Genomic DNA, 20,585 nt, shown 5'->3' with positions numbered 1-20,585 from the left:
TGCAGCTAGACAATCCCAGAGGTGCTGATGATGGTGGGTGTAGTATCAAACATCTAGATGGGTGGTAGTCCGTACTCTGCAATACACACCCATGGAGTGAGTACCCATCATAATGCTCACAATGGAAAGCATGATGACCAATCGGAAGCTCTTCTTTCTTACGGGACACCTTACTGGAAAAAGGAACCTCAGATGTTCTTCTCATTGGTCAGTAGGGTTAAATGCCTCGGCAATATGATGGATACTCACTCCAGGCTTGTGTATTTCAGGGTTCAATCTACAGACCATTACCCCAGCAGCATAGGGTATCCCAGCCCCCAGATGTAGTGGGGTTTTCAGGGGTCTCCAAGGTCCATGGAGTTCTTTCACCTTCTCGTTCTTGGAGAAAAGGCATCTTTTAGGCAACCTCGGCACTCCCAGCAGTGGTGAAACTACAAATCCCACCATGCCCCTTCTGACAGGAGTCATCCCTTTGACTGTCCAGTCTTTGCAGTGCCTCATGGGACTTGTGGTTCCACAATGGCTCTAGTGCTTGGGTTGCCTATCCTTGCTTTAGGGACCGTCATGAAGAGGGTCAGTGATTAGCGTAGTTTGTGATCTGTTTCCCCATCCACCCTACATCAACAACCCAACCTACCCAAACTCGCCTCTTATACCGGCCCTGAGTTTATTCTAGAGCCCTCGTCCTCCCCACCAACTAACCAACCATCGCTCATTGATGTTATATCGGCCCTGAGCTTATTCTAGAGCCCTCGTCCTACCAACCAACCATCGCTCATTGATGTTCTTGTACCGGCCCTGAGTTTATTCTAGATCCCTTATCCTCCCCACCAACCAACCAACCATCGCTCATTGATGTTCTTATACTGGCCCGAGTTTATCCTAGAGCCCTCGTCCTACAAACCAACCAACCATCGCTCATAGATGTTCTTATACCGGCCCTGAGTTTATTCTAAAGTCCTCGTCCTCCCCACCACCCAACCATCGCTCATTGATGTTGTACCGGTCCTGAGTTTATTCTAGAGCCCTCGTCCTCCCAACCAACCAGCGCTCATTGATGTTCTTATACCGGCCCTGAGTTTATTCTAGAGCTCTCGTCCTCCCAACCAACCATCGCTCATTGATGTTCTTATACCGGCCCTGAGTTTATTCTAGAGCTCTCGTCCTCCCAACCAACCAACCAGCGCTCATTGATGTTCTTGTACCGGCCCTGAGTTTATTCTAGAGCTCTCGTCCTCCCAACCAACAACCATCGCTCATTGATGTTCTTATACCGGCCCTGAGTTTATTCTAGAGCTCTCGTCCTCCCAACCAACCAACCAGCGCTCATTGATGTTCTTGTACCGGCCCTGAGTTTATTCTAGAGCTCTCGTCCTCCCAACCAACAACCATCGCTCATTGATGTTCTTGAACAGGCCCTGAGTTTATTCTAGAGCCCTCGTCCTCCCAACCAACCAACCCACCATCGCTCATTAATGTTCTTGTACTGGCCCTGAGTTTATTCTAGAGTCCTCGTCCTCCCGACCAACCAACCATCGCTCATTGATGTTCTTGTACCGGCCCGAGTTTATTCTACATTTACATGAAGGGAATCTCCCTTCCCCCCATTCCTCGTATTCGTTGTTCCAGAAGGGAATTTACTTCCACATTACCCGACCTCTGTACAGATCGTTCATTCAAGCCGTCCTCCATCCATCTCCCAGTCTTCATAATATTTTATGTCCCTTGACCCCGCCCTAATAATGGTGAAAATTGCCAAAACCAAATTCCCGGGTGAATATATAAAATCTAATATTAGAAATATTTATATGTTCTTTTACAATCGAACATTTCACGCATTGTTATCCGGCATACAAGCGAGATCGCCTTCTGTATAATTCAATAAAAATCTATTCTTAAATAATGATTGTGAGTTGTCATTGTTCATCGGGGGAGGGGGGGGGGGGCAGCTCGTGATTCTTCCATAAATAACACAAGACTTATTGTTCAGGACGAATGTAAGACAAAGGATTGTCTGCTTCTAGAATGCCGATCTCCCACAACCGTATGGACCACCCCAGGGACTGACTCTTTAGGTTCTGGTGCTGGACATCACAGAACATTCCAAACGGCATCTCTATTGCCTGTAGAAAGGGTCCCTTTTTTTATTGATTTGGATTTGTTTAGGTTTAGTGTTTTTTTTTTTATATAGATCGTTTTTGTGTGATGTTTTTGTATTTTCTGGGTTTCTAGGCTTTTTTTTTTTTTTTTTTTAACCCCCTTTTTGTTTTGTTTTTTTATGTTTGTTTTGTTGTTGTTTTTTTTAACGGTCAGAGTTTTAAATGGGTATGTATGATTTATTTTTGTTTTAAAGATTTTTTTTATTTTAGATTTTTTTTGGGGGGTTTGAGTGTTTTGTGCGTTTTTTTTTTTTTCTTCTTGCCATCAACAAAAATGTTTAGCAGCAAAAAGGATAGGCTTTAACATCCCCACACACCGCACGTATGCATCCATGGGCCGCAGACTGAGAGCGCACTCACTGTCCAAGAAAGCTCTCCCAACTATACTTCCTGCATATATTCTATGATAAAAATCCAGCACTGGGATGGTGGGGACCCCTCATAATGGGCACAGCGGGTGTACAGACCCGGGAACTCAGCACAGGGATGGTGGGAACCCCTCATAATGGGCACAGCGGGTGTACAGACCCGGGAACTCAGCACAGGGATGGTGGGAACCCCTCATAATGGGCACAGCGGGTGTACAGACCCGGGAACTCAGCACAGGGATGGTGGGAACCCCTCATAATGGGCACAGCGGGTGTACAGACCTGGGAACTCAGCACAGGGATGGTGAGAACCCCTCATAATGGGCACAGCGGGTGTACAGACCCGGGAACTCAGCACAGGGATGGTGGGAACCCCTCATAATTGGCACAGCAGGTGTACAGACCCAGGAACTCAGCACAGGGGTGGTGGGAACCTCCAATAATGGGCACAGCGGGTGTACAGACCCGGGAACTCAGCACAGGGATGGTGGAAACCCCTCATAATGGGCACAGCGGGTGTACAGACCCGGGAACTCAGCACAGGGATGGTGGGAACCCCTCATAATTGGCACAGCGGGTGTACAGACCCAGGAACTCAGCACAGGGGTGGTGGGAACCTCCAATAATGGGCACAGCGGGTGTACAGACCTGGGAACTCAGCACAGGGATGGTAGGAACCCCTCATAATGGGCACAGCGGGTGTACAGACCTGGGAACTCGGCACAGGGATGATGGGAAAATGTTTTTTAATAATGTCAACATTTTTATTTTCTCTTAGGATAATTTAACATTCTTTAGTTCCTAGTTGCAAGTCGGAGTTGTCACAGAGAGGTGTCGGTCTTCTTTCTGAGCATCACATTGCGATGGCGGTCTACTGCCGCTGTGCACTTGCTCCGCCTCCTCTGGGGCCCGCCAGCTCCTGCGGCCATCTTTCTGAGAGCCAGTTGGGGTGACAGCTGGTGATCTCTGTGCCACCATCTCTCCCGTCTTCTCTGGGCTCCCCGCGGCACGCCCACTCTTCTGGTTGGGGGTTGGACTCGGTTTCCAGGACCCCGCCTTCTGCGCCTATTTGAAACAAAGTAACCAGATGCATAAAAAAATGATTTAAAGGGACAGTACATCCAAAAACTGACAGTTCATTGGGAGACAAATCATGTATCTGTATCTATTTACTGAAAAAATGTACTACTTTTTTTTTTAATATTGCCCTGACAAACACTTGCAAAAAAATGATAAGGGTTGTAGTCATTAAAAAAAATTAAAAATGCATACCAATAAGTGCATCTACATTCGTTCTGTTCTAATCAGACAAACAACAAACAAACACAGGAACAATTATTAAGCTATTTCCTCTGCTAAATGAGTGTTTTTCATTGATTTAAAACAGAATTACTGCATTTGTCCACTAGATGGCACCAGGAATCATAAGAATGTCTTGTGGTACTTGGCGCCATCTAGTGGCCAAATGCTTTTCCTGCTTTAAAATGGAATATACTGCGTTTGGCCACTAGATGTCACTAACAATCATTTTCTATGATGCTCAGGGCCATCTACTGGTCAAATGTGGTATTTTCTATTTTAAATCAATAAAAAATATTCGTCTTGTGCAAGAAATAGCTTAATAACCTTTTTTTTCCCCCATTTTTTTTATTATTCTATTCATACAGAACGAATGTACAGGCACTTGAGCCCTAAAGCTCAACATGAATGGTATTTCTATTACAAATGCACCTCATCTTTTTGGGGTATCCTTTTATACAGTATCTCTTGGGGACTCGAGAATTTCCACGCCGACCTTGGAGTCTCACTCCTGCTGCCTTTGTAGAAGTCACCTCTGACCTAGACACTCCTTCTGGAGCTGTTTTCCATTGTCATCAGTATGGACCTCCAGCAAAAGAGTGAACAAGAATGGCAACCTCGGTGTTGAATTTTGGTCTTGGTTCTTGTCCTGATGACTGGTGTCACCAAGACAGGAAGTGAAGAGATTTCCCCCACAGGGGACACCAATAAATATTTTACAGAAGATCTAGAAAAGATTAGGTAGACCTCCTATCCAGCTGTGTTATTATGAATGGCTAGTGGTGGTACAGACCTTGCCGGTGATGGTTAGCCTCAGCCCGTTGGAGGCGCTGATGAGAGGGTCCGAATTCTCAACCCACTGTGTCAGGCGTTTCGATGCGTCTGCTGAGCGGGAGGTGTGGCTCAGTTTAGAAGGAGGGATCTTCAGAGGCATGTCCCACGTCCCCATGAACGTTCCCCATGGGCTGGTCTGAAAGAGAGAGAGTGTGAGTACAATATATGACCACAAAATCTGACTGCAAAGTGCTCCCCCTGCTGATAAAATCGAGTACTACTGCTGAACTACCAAAAATGCTGCTTGCCTGGCTCTCTGTGGCTGTTTAATAATAGCTAAAAGGCCCTTTGTTTTAGTTCTGGATGGAGTGGAGAGGGATTAGAACCCTTGTAAGGTTTCTATTGCTGTCTGTGTCCCCATTACAGAGATTCCCACTCTCTATTTGTTTGTCCTGGAGACCTTTATCACCAAAAGTGAAAGAAAACCCCCAAATTTTGGGTTGTCCCCAGAATAGGAATAGTTAAAATCTTCCAATGGGGACACAAGTTCTGGGATACCTTCACTCTGCAGAGATTTTCTCTCACTTCCTGTTTTGGCTATAGACAGGAAGTGAAGGGAAATTTCCAAAATGGGGACACAGATGGCAAAAAAAAAACAACAATCCATGGTAACCCATTCCCATGTCACATGTCCCCTCTCGTGATTTTTTTCGTGTACTTTACATGTGCATGTAGGGCAGCCCCTTCACTATGTTGAGGTGACCTCTGTTATGGTCACTTTTCGGGAGAGGGTCTCAGTAAGAGGGGACCTCTGTCATGGTCACTTTTCAGTGGAAGGTCTCATTAGAGGTGACCTCTGTTATGGTCACTTTTCCGGGGGAAGGTCTCAGTTGCGGTGATCTTTGTCATGGTCACTTTTTGGGGGAAGGTCTTAGTTGACGTGACCTCTGTCATGGTCACTTTTCGTAAGGTCTCAGTACGAGGGAACCTTTATCATGGTCACTTCGGTGGAAGTTCTCAATTGAGGTGACCTCTCTCATGGTAAATTTTTGATGGAAGGTCTCAGTTGAGGTGACCTCTGTCATGGTCGCTTTTCGGTGGAAGGTCCCAGTTGAGGTGACCTCTATCATGGTCACTTTTTTGAAAAGGGTCTCAGTACGAGGTGACCTTTGTCATGGTCACTTTTCCGGGGAAGGTCTCAGTAAGAGGGGACCTCTGTCATGGTCACTTTTCGGGAGAAGGTCTCAGTAAGAGGGGACCTCTGTCATGGTCACTTTTCGGGAGAAGGTCTCAGTAAGAGGGGACCTCTGTCATGGTCAATTTTCGGGAGAAGGTCTCAGTTGAGGTGACCTCTGTCATGGTCACTTTTCGGTTGAAGGTCTCAGTTGAGGTGACCTCTGTCATGGTCACTTTTCGGTGGAAGGTCTCAGTTGAGGTGACCTCTGTCATGGTCACTTTTCGGGAGAAGGTCTCAGTTGCGGTGATCTTTGTCATGGTCACTTTTCGGGAGAAGGTCTCAGTTGAGGTGACCTCTGTCATGGTCACTTTTCGGGAGAAGGTCTCAGTTGCGGTGATCTTTGTCATGGTCACTTTTCGGGAAAAGGTCTCAGTAAGAGGGGACCTCTGTCATGGTCACTTTTTGGGGGAAGGTCTTACTTGATGTGACCTCTGTCATGGTCACTTTTCGTAAGGTCTCAGTACGAGGGGACCTCTGTCATGGTCACTTCGGTGGAAGTTCTCAATTGAGGTGACCTCTCTCATGGTAAATTTTTGATGGAAGGTGTCAGTTGAGGTGACAAAATAGAAAAAGAAAAGTGTCCCATGCACTGACCTATTGTATGAAGTAACCAATAATGCAGAGAAGACCACCCTAAAATTTAAAGGGTTTTTTGCCATAGCCAAAAGACCAACTGAAAATATATACAAAATGCCCAGACGGTGACCCTAAAGGGTAAGGTTACCTCTGGGCGAGAGGCTACTGTAGGCAAAATACGGACTATACTCAATTTATGCAAAAATATTAAATTTAATGAATTATTAATTAGTTACATAACATGATTAAAATCGATCAACTGTAAATACAAATTGAAAATGTGGCAGAGCTATTTGATGAAACAAGAAGCTCCCGCAATAGCGGTTATGAAGTTATCAGACAAACAAACGTAAAACAATAACAGACATATAACAATAAGACTCAGACAGTCCGGACACAAAAAGTATCACTTCTGTGGTGACTCACCGGGGAAATTCCCTTATTAGTTAATTTAATGAAAAGGTTATAAACATATTTGTATTGGCATAGCCAAATAAATGGTGAGCAAACCACAGAGGTGACACTGCAGGGAGGGGGGAGCAGCTAACTACCCAAGAAAACCACCTTATGTGATTGATATTTTCTGTGATAGGATAAATTCCATTGGTGATGGTCTGTGCATACATCAAATGTCAGGGCCCGTAAATGGGGAGGAAAATATCCTATGATTGGAGAGCTATAGACCTATCAGCAATAAAAATGAGAGTGTCCTCAAAAGTAGCGAATGAGACTAGAAACAAAACTGTTTATAGCATAATAAATAGTAGACCGCTAGGTCATATTTCTGGGTAGTCTCGCTCGTAGATCATAGATGTAACTGGACACAATATCGTTCCTGGAAAGAGGTACAACTCTGAGGTGTAGTTCAAGATGCAACCAGTTCAAATCAAGGCAGTTTAGTGTTGAAACAGTAATTAGTGGAACGATCTTACCACATCCACGTGTTTAGAGTTGATGGGCTGTGTTGGAGATTCTCCATATCTTTTGAGAGGATTTATCCTACATATATAGATCATATATATGGCTCCTTAATAGGGCTTTGAGTAGCACGATCAGACACTGTATACACCTTGTGAAAAGGTACCGTCTCGAGGGATAACCCTCATATAGATCAATATCTCCGTGACACTGGATCAGATTGTCTGGAGTGCTGGTATACTAGCGTGTGTACGTGCTGGTATGCAGCAGGCTGACGATGATATCATCGGTTTCTTGTCGGGTTTAGCGCTCCCTCCCACACCTGGTCCCAGCTGGTAAGGGGTGTGTGTGTGTCCGACGTCTGAGCGTGTGACGTCAACGCGTTTCGCAAATGACTTGCGTAGCTTCGTCTGGACGCTTGGTAACGGGCCGTGCATCACTCCTTTTTAAGCATGATGCCATGCACGCCCACATTCCTGAACTGTACGTTCAAAGTTTCATCTCTGAGTGTTTGTTGATTTAGTCTCCTGTAGTTTGTAAAGACTGATAGGTTCCTTGATGGTATGCTGATAGGAAGCCGAGTTAGTGTCATTGTCTCACTTTAATCACTGGTATGTTATCAGAGTTCTTGGCAAACGAAATCCCATTAGAGGCAGCATTAATAGAGGGAGATTGATTTGTTCCCACAAACAATAATATAGTGCTAACTAAGATCTATTTGATGGGGGGCCATTGACATAAGACAACATTAAACAGTGATTGCATATTATGCGAAGAATACATTCTGATACCAAGGGTATGGACTATTAATAGCCCGCGTTATGCTGTAAGTTTAGAGCAATAATTTTTAAAGAGAAATATGTACACACATACAATAGGTGGGAGATATAGTTAATCTAGGACTGGCAGGATTGCGGACACATGAAATGGGCCCGGGCTGCTGTGATGCCTATTGATAGTGGTATAGTGTGTTGCGAGAGATTAGAAATATCAGGAAGGTCTGAAGAGAGGGATGAGGGGACTTATTAAGGGGGGGACAGTGCTGGAGACGTACATTTAGAGGAACGGTTGCATACTTAATTCGGTGTTGATACCGAGGGGCGCTAAAGCTTTCAAAGTGTATATCCACCATTTTTCTTTCTGGTGTAATACTTTGTCAAAATCACCTCGTCTTGCAGGTAGCCTTAGTGTGTATATGCCTTTAACCAGAAGACCGTCGGGTCTGCCTCCATGGTATTTCAAGAAATGCCTTGCTAGTGGGCTTTCACGGTATTTTTCAGTATATCCTACCTTTTTTCGTTTTTCTTCCTCCCTTTCCTCATTTTTAATGTCCCTTAAATGTTCGCCTATCCTTGTCCTGAGCTGTCTCTTAGTTTTGCCCACGTATATCTTAGGGCAGGGGCAGGTGAGCATATAGATAACCCTTTCCGTCGCACAATTTATGAGCCCTTTAATTTCAAAGGTCCTCTCACCCTTAGCATCGCAGAAATTTTTGGTTCTGTCCACATATGGGCAGATCTGGCACTTGGAGCACGGGAACATACCGGTACTACGCGGATATTCCGATAGCCAGGAGAACTGTGGTTGTTTGGTGAATTCAGAATGGACCAGGAGATCCCCCAGGTTTTTGGTCCTACGTGCTACCATTTTAGGACTTGTGCCTACAATTTTCGCGAGCACCCTATTTCCGGCTAGTACACCCCAGTGTTTTTCCAATAGTTGTCTCACATTTTCCCATTGTGGGCCGTATGTGGTAATAAGCCTCACGGGGTTAGAGTCCTTGTTATCCGATACTAACATCTTGGGTTTCGTGGTGAGAAGACTGCTCCTATCTCGTTGGGCTGCTTTCTTCCTGGCATGTCTAATCTGTTTGTGTGAATATCCTCTTTCCCTAAATCTTTTATAGAGTTCCTTACTTTCAGACTCATAGTTAGATTTATCAGAGCAATTTCGTTTTATCCTGATAAATTCCCCTATGGGGATGCTGTTTTTTTGCCACGGTGGGTGGTGGCTGTCTGCCTGGAGCAAAGTATTTGCCGCTGTCTCTTTGCGGTAGGTACACGTGACGATTCTACCTTCCTTGAGGCCAATTTTGAGATCAAGGAAGGGAATTACATTCCTGTCTATCGTGTGGGTTAAATGAATGTTCCGCTCGTTGACATTTAGCCTACCGATGAAGCTGTGGAAGGAGTCGATGTCACCTGCCCATATGACAAAAATGTCATCTATGTACCTTAGCCAGGTCCGTACATGGTCATGATATTCTGGCAGTGTAAAAACATCTTCCTCCTCCCACAGCCCCAAATGCAGGCAGGCATAGGCGGGAGCCCAGGCAGCTCCCATAGAGGTTCCTTTGATCTGCTGGAAGTATTGTGAGGCGAACTGAAAGAAATTATTGGCTAATGCAAATTGGAGAAGGTCCACAAGGAACTCATTTTGGTGTGACATTGCGGAAAAGTGTTGGTCAAGGAAGGTTTTGACAGCTTTGATACCACAAGAGTGGGGGATAGATGTATAGAGAGACTCTATGTCGATGCCTACTAACCACACATCTTCCTCCACTGTTAGGGATTCTAACTTTGAAAGGACATGTCTTGTATCCTGTACATAGGATTTTAGTTGGTAAACCATGTCCTTGAATAGGAGGTCAAGATACCTCCCAATTCTTTCTAGTGGCCCTCCTACGGCGGACACAATGGGCCTGCCTGGCGGATTTTCCATTGACTTATGTATTTTAGGTATACAATAAAAAGTAGGGATGTTATATTCAATGACAAAGAGATAATCGTATTCTCGTTTAGTTAGAATCCCTGTCTCTTTCGCATTGTCAAGCATGTCGTTCAAGATTTGAACCATTTTGGGGAAAGGATTCCTCTCTATCCTCGAATAGGTATTGCTGTCGCCCAAAAGACGTCTCACCTCAGCTTCATAGCTGGTGTCGTCCATAAGGACGACATTCCCACCTTTGTCACTTTTCTTAATGACTAAATTCTTTGCTTCTCTGAGTTCCTTTAGAGCCTGACGTTCATAGATTGATAAATTGTCAGTGCTTTTAAGTTTCCAATCGACTTGTTCCAGGTCATTCTGAATGAGCTCGAGGAAAACATTTAGCCATTTATTTTTGTTAAGGGGTGGCATTTTATTAGATTTGAAAGCTATCTTTGCTTCCCTTCTAGTTGGGTTACTAACCTCGACCCCTTCGTTTTCCTCGAGTAAGGAGTTCAGGATGGCGAGGACTTGTTGGTCTTCGGGGTCTAGGGGTGGGTCTCGTGTGTCGCCCTTCTCATATAAGGATCTAAAAAAGATTTTTCGGAGAAATAATATGATATCCTTATAGACCGTGAACTCTTCCATATTATTTAATGGGGAGAAGGATAATCCCTTCTGGAGTAATGTAAGGTGTCTACTTTCAAGGGGGAACGCTGAGAGGTTAATGATCTTATTATCTGCGCCGGGGAATGGGAGCTGGTAGTCAGTTGAGGTGACCTCTGTCATGGTCACTTTTCGGTGGAAGGTCTCAGTTGAGGTGACCTCTGTCATGGTCACTTTTCGGTGGAAGGTCTCAGTTGAGGTGACCTCTGTCATGGTCACTTTTTGGAAAAAGGTCTCAGTACGAGGTGACCTCTGTCTTGGTCAATTTTTAGGGGAAGGTCTCAGTTGAGGTGACCTCTGTCATGGTCACTTTTTGGAAAAAGGTCTCAGTACGAGGGGACCTCTGTCTTGGTCAAGTTTTGGTGGAAGGTCTCAGTTGAGGTGACCTCTGACCGATCCAGGAAGGTTACCTTGGCCCTGGGTACTCCGGAAAGCAGATGACCTCTGTCATTGGCGATAAACTGAGTGAAGCCTTCATAGGTGGAAGGATACTGAAAGAGACACATGACGTTAACAAGAGGCACAACATTCAAAATGAAAGATCAAGAGCAAACAAACAATAACATGCATAGCCTTTAAATGTAGTGTAGTGTCACACTGAAAATAAATAAAGTTGTTTTTAATAAAAAATTGTCATTTTTTGTCAGAGGAGAAAAAAATACTTTATTTCTTCTCCTTGTTTCTGATTTGGAACAACTTTATTTTAATGCTTCGCCTTCACATTTTCATGCTTCGCCTTCACATAACAGACCTGGTAAGACTGTGGGGAGAGCAGCGCCCTCTGCTGTCCTAGGTGCAGTAACACCGCCAATGTATTAAAGTGGTATATAGAGAAAGCTGGCACTCCACAGCAGTGGCTATAAACAAATGCTCTTCATTAAAGTTTGTGTAGTTGGTATGGGTCATCGTATGAAAGTCATCAGCCTATATGTGGATGACGTGCTCCTCTACCTTGACGATGCTGGCCCCTCTTTAACAGCTGCTTTGCAGCTTATCAAGCAATTTGGGGTTTAATCTGGCCTACAGATCAACTGGACTAAATCCCAAAGTCTCCCACTTCTGGGATACCTTCACTTTGCAGAGATTTTCTCTCACTTCCTGTTTTGGTTACAGACAGGAAGTGAAGGGAAATTTCCAAAATGGGTACACAGATGGCAAAAAAGAAAAACTCTCCATGGTAACCCATTCCCATGTCACGTGTCCCCACTCGTGATTTTTTTGGTGTACTTTACATGTGCGCGTAGGGCAGCCTGTTGACTATGTTGACGTGACCTCTGTCATGGTCACTTTTCGGGGGAAGGTCTCAGTTGAGGTGACCTCTGTCATGGTCAGTTTTTGGGAGAAGGTCTTAGTTGAGGTGACCTCTGTCATGGTCACTTTTCGGGAGAAGGTCTCAGTACGAGGGGACCTCTGTCATTGTCATTTTTCGGTGGAAGGTCTCAGTTGAGGTAACCTCTGTCATGGTCACTTTTCGGGAAAAGGTCTCAGTTGAGGTAACCTCTGTCATGGTCACTTTTCGGGAGAAGGTCTCAGTTGAGGTAACCTCTGTCATGGTCATTTTTCGGGAAAAGGTCTCAGTACGAGGGGACCTCTGTCATGGTCACTTTTTGGGGGAAGGTCTCAGTTGAGGTGACCTCTGTCATTGTCACTTTTCGGGAGAAGGTCTCAGTTGAGGTAACCTCTGTCATGGTCACTTTTCGGGAGAAGGTCTCAGTACGAGGGGACCTCTGTCATGGCTATTTTTGTTGGAAGGTCTCAGTTGAGGTGACCTCTGTCATGGTCATTTTTCGGTGGAAGGTCTCAGTTGAGGTAACCTCTGTCATGGTCACTTTTCGGGAGAAGGTCTCAGTACGAGGGGACCTCTGTAATGGTCACTTTTCGGTGGAAGGTCTCAGTTGAGGTAGCCTCTGTCATGGTCACTTTTCGGGAGAAGGTCTCAGTTGATGTGACCTCTGTCATGCTCACTTTTCAGGTGATATGGGTCATCGTATGAAAGTCATCAGTCTATATGTGGATGACGTGCTCCTCTACCTTGAGGATGCTGGCCCCTCTTTAACATCTGCTTTGCAGCTTATCAAGCAATTTGGGGTTTACTCGGGCCTACAGATCAACTGGACTAAATCCTGAATTCTCCCACTAGACATTGGAGCCCCTATGGCAGATCAGGCTGCCCCCCACTTGGTAAGGAAAGAGGATCAGGTATATGGGTTTCCAAGTCTCCCACTCCCTGCCAGACTCATAAGTCTTAACCTTGAACCCCTTTTTGATACTCTAAAGTCCAAAACCCAGATCTGGTCTCGCCTTCCCCTTGGAGTTATGGGCCGCATCAATTTGGTAAAAATGATACTCCTTCCCAAACTTCTGTATGTTTTCTGGCACGCCCCTCTATATATTCCACCTCGTATTCTCCAATCTATGGAATCCATTCTCAATACATTTGTTTGGGGCGCCTCCCGGTCTTGGTGATCTTTGAAATGTCCCACTAATTTAGGTGGCACCAACTGTTGTCACCCTCTCTCACCAAGCTGCTTGGCGATGGTCTTGTAGCCCATTCCAGCCTTGTGTCGGTCTCCAATCTTCTCCCCAACGCCCTTGGACAGCTCTTTGGTCTTGGCCATGGTGGAGAGATTGGAATCTGATTGATTGATTCTGTGGGAAGGTGTCTTTTATACGGGTAACAAGCTGAGATTAGGAGCACTTTCTTGAAGAGAGTGCTCCTAATCTCAACTGAGACCTTCTCCCAACAAGTGACCATCAGAGAGGTCACCTCAACTGAGACCTTCCACCAAAAAACGACCATACAGAGGTCTTGTTACCTGTATAGAAGGCACCTGGGAGCCAGAAATCTTGCTGATTGATAGGGGATCAAATACTTATTTTACTCATTAGAATGCAAATCAATTTATAACTTTTTTGAAACACGTTTTTAAGAGGCTTCCACCTGCCCCAATGCAGAATAACTCTCGGTAATATGTTTTCATATCCTGGTATAGCTATACACTGCTCTCCCTACGGGTTGTATAACAGTGTACATTTTCTGTCTCCTCAAAATAACTCAACACACAGCCATTAATGTCTAAACCGCTGGCAACAAAAGTGAGGACACCCCTAAGTGAAAATGTCCAAATTGGGCCCAATTAGCCATTTTCCCTCCCCCGGTGTCATGTGACTCGTTAGTTTTACAAGGTCTCAGGTGTGAATGGGGAGCAGGTGTGTTAAATGTGGCGTTATCGCTCTCACTCTCTCATACTGGTCACTGGAAGGACAACATGGCTCCTCATGGCAAATAACTCTCTGAGGATCTGATATAAAGAATTGTGTCTCTACATAAAGATGGCCGAGGATATAAGAAGATCGCCGAGACCCTGAAACTGATCTGCAGCACGGGGGCCAAGACCATTCAGCGGTATAACAGGACAGGTTCCCCTCCCCCCGCCTCGCCATGGTCCACCAGAGAAGTTGAGGTCACGTGATCAGCGTCATATCCAGAGGTTGTCTTTGGGAAATAGACGTATGAGTGCTGCCAGCATTGCTGCAGAGGGTGAAGGAGTGGGGGAGGGGTCAGCCTGTCAGTGCTCAGACCATACGCCGCACACTGCATCAAATTGGTCTGCATGGCTGTCGTCCCAGAAGGAAGCCTCTTCTAAAGATGATGCACAGGAAAGAGCCGCAAACAGTTTGCTGAAGACAAGCAGACTAAGGACATGGATTACTGGAACCTGTCCTGTGGTCTGATGAGACAAGATAAAGGTATTTGGTGTCAGATGGTGTCAGGGGTGTGTGGGAGGGGCCAGGTGAGGAGGACAAAGACAAGTGTGTCTTCCCTACAGTCAGGCATGGTGGGGGGGAGTGTCATGGTCTGGGGCTGCATGAGTGCTGCTGGCACTGGGGGGCTACAGATCATTGGGGGAACCATGAATGCCAACATGTACTGTGACATACTGAAGCAGAGCATGATCCCCTCCCTTAAGAGACTGGGCACTGCAGGGTAGTATTCCAACATGATAACCACCACAAACACACCTCCAAGACCACCACTGCCTTGCTAAAGAAGCTGAGGGTAAAGGTAATGGACTGGCCAAGCATGTCTCCAGACCTAAACCCTATTGATCATCTGTGGGGGATCCTCAAACGAGAGGTGGAGGAGCGCAAGGTCTCCAACATCCACCAGCTCCGTGATGTCATCATGGGGGAGGGGAAGAGGACTTCAGTGACAACCTGTGAAGCTCTGGTGACCTCCATGCCCAAGAGGGTTAAAAATAATGGCGGCCACAAAAAATATTGACACTTTGGGCCCAATTTGGACATTTTCACTTAGGGGGTGTCCTCACTTTTGTTGCCAGGGGTTTAGACATGAATGGCTGTGTGTTGAGTTATTTCGAGGGGACAGCAAATGTACACTGTTATACAAGCTGTACAATCACTACACAACATTGTAGATACAAAGTGTCATTTGTCACATGAAAAGATTTACATAAATGTGTGGGGTGTACTTACTTTTGTCAGATACTGTAAGTATATATAGGAAATCAGAGGTAAGTCGGAGGGGGGGGGGGGGTGTTACCTGTTTGTAGGGTTTCGGGACGGTCCAGTTCTGCAGTTGCTGGGGGTGGAACGCGCTCTCGTACTACAAACAAGAAACAATTATGAATGATTTTGGATCAGTGTGTGTGCGCAGAGGAGCGTTTTTTGTAGCGTTGTGCGTTTTCTTTGCACGTTTGGTGACACGTACGCTGCCTTAGTGTGTTGGAGGCGACATTCGAAATGATTGGCGCTTTAAAGCATCAACGCCTGCGCCGCGTATCGCCTAATTTTGTGGTGGAACGCTCACAAAATGCATTGATGTAAATTGGCCCTAAAGGCTCGTGTGCGCGGGCGCGTTCTCCGGGAAACGGCGTGCACGCACTGCCCATTGTGGTGCCCAGGGGCTCCTGTACAGCACGTGAACGGTTGGTTGTAGGCGGCTCTACGCAGCTACGCTTGTGTAAAGTGGGACATGCGCTCGGGCATTTGGAAACTTACGTCTGTGCGCATGCGCAAGTAGCGCAACAGCCTCCTGCGCCCGTTCATGTCCATGGCCGGCATACGCAGCAGCACTGAGAACCAAGAGTATAGACGTGATCAATACTTTCATTACTAATGAGTTATTTAACCACTTCCTGCCCGGCCAATAGCATATTGACGTCCGGGAAGTGGTTGTATTATCCTGACTGGACGTCCATTGACGTCCTGCAGGATAACAGCCGGCGCGATCCCGTGGGGGCGCGCAGCACGGCGATCATTGTTGCAGGGTGTCAGTCTGACGCACCGCAACACCGATCTCAGTAAACAGCCTCCGGCGGAGACTCTTTACCACGTGATCAGCCGTGTCCAATCACGGCTGATCACGATGTAAACAGGAAGAGCCGTTGATCGGCTCTTCCTCACTCTCGTCTGAGAGACACGAGTAGAGGAGAGTCGATCGGCGGCTCTCCTGACAGGGGGGGTTGCGCTGATTGTTTATCAGCGCAGCTCCCCCCTCGGATCGCCACACTGCACCACCAGGATGCCGCCCAGGACCACCAGGGAAGCACCCAACATGTGGATGATCAGGTAAGTCCCCATGGCCATCCACATGTAAAAATGTACACATAACATATACCAATCAGTGCCCACAAATTGGCACTGACTGGCACGATCATGGCACAAACAAAAATTGTGATGTCCAGCAATGCCACCCACCAGTGTCTATCAGTGCTACCTATCAGTGCTCATCCGTGCCCACCTATCAGTGCCCGTCCATGCCACCTATCAGTACCACCCATAAGTACCCATCAGTGTCAGCTATGAGTGCCCATCAGTGGCGCCTATAAATGCCCATCAGTGCCGCATACCAGTGCCACCTATCAGTGCCCATCAGTCTCGCCTATCAGTGCCCATCATCAGTGCCGCCTCATCGGTGCCCGTCACTGAAGAAGAAAAGGTACTTATTTACAAAATAAATTAACTGAAACAAAGAAAAACTTAGGGCCAGATTCAGGTACAAATCCGGCGGCGTAACGTATCGTCTTTACGTTACACCGCCGCAAATTTTCAGCGCAAGTGCCTAATTCACAAAGTACTTGCGTGTAAACTTACGGCGGTGTAACGTAAAGCCGTCCGGCGCAAGCCCGCCTAATTCAAATGGGGCGTGTACCATTTTAATTAGGCGCGCTCCCGCGCCGGACGTACTGCACATGCTCCGTTTTGAAATTCCTGCTGTGCTTTGCGCGAAGTGACGTCATTTTTTTGAATGGCGACGTGCGTAACATACTTTCGTATTCCCGGACGTCTTACGCAAAAAAAAAAAAAAAATGTGAAATTCGACACGGGAACGACGGCCATACTTTAACATGGCTCGTCTAAATTGAAGCCATGAAAAAGCAGGCTTAACTTTGCGACGGGAAAAAACGACGTAACAAGCGCGCGTACCTTCGTGGATCGCCGTAAAAGCTAATTTGCATACCCGACGCTGGAAAACGACGCGAACTCCACCCAGCGGCGGCCGAAGTATTGCATCCTAAGATCCGAAGCCGTACGCCTGTCGGATCTTAGCCAAATGCCGTCGTATATTTGTTTGTGAATTACATAAAGATACGACGCGGGAAATTTGAAAGTACGCCGGAGTATCAGCAGATACTCCGGTGTACTTCTTCTCTGAATCTGACCCTTCGTTTTTTTCAAAATTTTCAGTCTTTTTTTATTTATTAGTTGCGCAAAAAATAAAAATCGCAGAGGTGATCAAATACCACCAAAAGAAAGCCCTATTTGTGGGAACAAAATGATAAAAAATGTATTTGGGTGCAGCGTTACACGACTTGTCATTCAAATTGCGACAGCGCTGAAAGCTGAAAATTGGCCTGGGCAGGAAGGTGTAGTAGTGCCCCCGGTACAGAAGTGGTTAATACATTTTGACAAATTCGTTAATTTCGGAAATATCCAAATTAACGAAAAAACAATTTTTCCCGAATTTTCGTTAAATTTGGAAATTCGGAATTAGAAAATCCGAAACCCGAAGATTAGAAAATCTGAAATAATAACTACTGTATTTATCGGCGTATACCGCGCACTTTTTTGCCCTGAAAATCAGGGCAAAATCTTGGGTGCGCGATATACGCCGATACCCGCTTTCCCGCGCCGAGTTTGAATACTGCGCCGGCATATATCGAGCGCAGTACACTTGTGTATAGTCGGGCAGTCTCGGCTCCGCTCGCGCTCACGTCCTGGACGTACAGGACGTGAGCGCGAGAGGAGCCGAGACTGCCCGACTATACCCGAGTGTACTGCGCTCGGTATATGCCGGCGCAGTATTCAAACTCGGCGCAGGAAACGAGCGGGGAGGACGCCGCAGAAGGACGCCGGACCCGACGAAGAGGACACCCGAAGCCGCAGACGGACGCCGGACCCGACGAGGCCGCCGCGCAAGACACCAAAACTGTAAGTACAAAAATCTTTTTTCCACAGGAATGTCGGGTCCACTTTAGGGGTGCGCGGTATACGCCGGAGCGCGCTATACCCCAATAAATACGGTAACTAATAATAACTTTTACTAATTAATAAATTCCAGGTATTGGAATTTCCTTTCAAATTTGGCTGTTAGTGAAAGTAACGAATACGAATTATCCGAAATAATGAATGCCGCATCTAAACAAATTGAATGTAACTAATTAATTTGAAGATTCAAAAATTCGTAAATTTAAAAATTCGAAAATTCGTACATTCGAAAATTCGAAAATTCATAATTTACGAATTTTCTAATTTATGAATTTACGAATTGCAATCATAACGAACAACCTGAAAAACAAGTCAAGAATGTCAGAATTTTCGAATCTACGAATTTACAAATTTATGAATTGCAATCATGACGAATGACCCGAATTTTCGACTTTTGAATCTACAAATTTATGAATTTTCAAATTGACGAATTTTTGAATTTATGAATTTATTAATTTTCACATTTTTTATTTTACGAATTTATGAATTTTCGAATTGACGAATTTAGGAATTTTTGAATTTAGAAATTTATGAACTTTCCACTTTTCGAATGTACGGAATTTTAGATTTTATGAATTTTCTAATTTACAATTTAAAATTTTGGAAAATTGACAAATTTACGAATTGCGATCGTAACGAATGACCCGAAAAACAAGTCTAGAAGGGTACCAAGATCCACGGCGCAGGTACGCTGTACTGGAGAGCACGCCCGTGTAAAAAATGAGCCCCCCCCCCCATCAATGCATCATGGGAACGCACGTGTTACAATGCGTTGTACAATACGTTGATGCGTTTGGCGGTGATGTTGAGTTTGGAACGGCGGCCCAACGCACTTTGGCCCCCATCTGCGTTTTCTAAATGCGCAATTTTTTGCGTGCGTGCGTGTTTCATTCATTTCAATGGGCTGCCCTACACGTAACAATAGCGGCGGGAAAATCTCATCTTTCTGCCGCGTTGCGCGTTTTTTTAAACCGCGTGCTTTGCGTGCTGCTGGGTTCGATGGGTGCCATTAACCAGCAAATGCAATGCGCGTTTTTTTTTTTATAAAGGCGCGCAGAGATGCGATTTTGTGCAGGTTTAGGAGACGCTCGCAGGCGGCGGCGTCCTGCGTCAGAAATTGGCGGTGCTTCTGAATTTCCGGCGTATCGGATACAATTTGCTAACAGCTCTGCGGTGTGAGGGTCAACCTATGACCTATACAAGTGGGCGGATCCTTTAAGGCGATCGTTTCTGCGCGGTGTTCGCTGATACTCCCCTCCCCCCCAATTATTGTGCGCCCCAATCCCTCGCAGTGATCATTCACGAGCGCCCTGTCATTATAAATCCCCCTCCCCTGTATACAGAGACCCCCCCCCACACACACACACAGAGACGATTGTACAGAGGACAGACGCGATCGACGTACCTGATTGGCACTGTAGTGTGTGGCCATGTTGCTCCCTTCTCCTCTTTCTGTTTACACTCCCGTTACCAAGCAACGGTCACCAGGGGAGGCGGGGCCACAGCAGCCACTAACGTCAACTCCCACTGCTTGCTGATTGGCCGTTGGTGGGATGAATGGGAACGTGATGCTCTGTAGCTGGACACCATGTTTTATTGAGGAGGGGGGACACCATGTTTTATTGAGGAGGGGGGTGACACCATGTTTTATTGAGGAGGGGGGGAGACACCGTGTTTTATTGAGGAGGGGGGGACACCATGTTTTATTGAGGAGGGGGGACACCATGTTTTATTGAGGAGGGGGGTGACACCATGTTTTATTGAGGAGGGGGGGAGACACCGTGTTTTATTGAGGAGGGGGGGACACCATGTTTTATTGAGGAGGGGGGGAGACACCGTGTTTTATTGAGGAGGGGGGGACACCATGTTTTATTGAGGAGGGGGGACACCGTGTTTTATTGAGGAGGGGGGGACACCATGTTTTATTGAGGAGGGGGGGGACACCATGTTTTATTGAGGAGGGGGGGACACCATGTTTTATTGAGGAGGGGGGAGACACCATGTTTTATTGAGGAGGGGGGGACACCATGTTTTATTGAGGAGGGGGGGACACCATGTTTTATTGAGGAGGGGGGGACACCATGTTTTATTGAGGAGGGGGGGACACCATGTTTTATTGAGGAGGGGGGGGGACACCATGTTTTATTGAGGAGGGGGAGACACCATGTTTTATTGAGGAGGGGGGGGACACCATGTTTTATTGAGGAGGGGGAGACACCGTGTTTTATTGAGGAGGGGGGGAGACACCATGTTTTATTGAGGAGGGGGGTACACCATGTTTTATTGAGGAGGGGGGGACACCATGTTTTATTGAGGAGGGGGAGACACCATGTTTTATTGAGGAGGGGGGGACACCATGTTTTATTGAGG

General features: G+C 46.1%; 1 protein-coding gene across 1 annotated transcript; it reads right to left on the bottom strand.

Annotated features, from left to right (window-relative positions):
• Positions 1-3,265: 3,265 nt before the first annotated feature.
• On the bottom strand, positions 3,266-19,689 carry LOC120920467 (protein Flattop-like). Its single transcript, XM_040332580.1, has 5 exons — positions 19,621-19,689; positions 15,268-15,330; positions 11,114-11,194; positions 4,620-4,796; positions 3,266-3,592 (listed from the first exon to the last, which is right to left on the bottom strand). The coding sequence occupies exons 1-5, from the start codon at positions 19,645-19,647 to the stop codon at positions 3,329-3,331; spliced, it is 612 nt and encodes a 203-aa protein (XP_040188514.1). The 5' UTR covers positions 19,648-19,689; the 3' UTR covers positions 3,266-3,328.
• Positions 19,690-20,585: the final 896 nt, after the last annotated feature.

The sequence above is a fragment of the Rana temporaria genome, chromosome 13 (genome assembly GCF_905171775.1).
Source record: "Rana temporaria chromosome 13, aRanTem1.1, whole genome shotgun sequence".
Taxonomy (NCBI): Eukaryota; Metazoa; Chordata; class Amphibia; order Anura; family Ranidae; genus Rana; species Rana temporaria.
The sequence above is the reverse complement of the archived record's forward strand: the minus strand, read 5'-3'. Positions and strand labels throughout refer to the sequence as shown.

Excerpts from the sequence above, each read along its gene's own strand:
- LOC120920467 (XM_040332580.1), bottom strand. The coding sequence starts at position 19,647 with ATGGCCACACACTACAGTGCCAATCAG. Across the intron at positions 11,195-15,267 it reads TCCCGAAACCCTACAAACAG|TATCCTTCCACCTATGAAGG; the intron begins GTAACACCCCCC and ends TGTCTCTTTCAG. Across the intron at positions 3,593-4,619 it reads GGCTAACCATCACCGGCAAG|GCGCAGAAGGCGGGGTCCTG; the intron begins GTCTGTACCACC and ends TGTTTCAAATAG.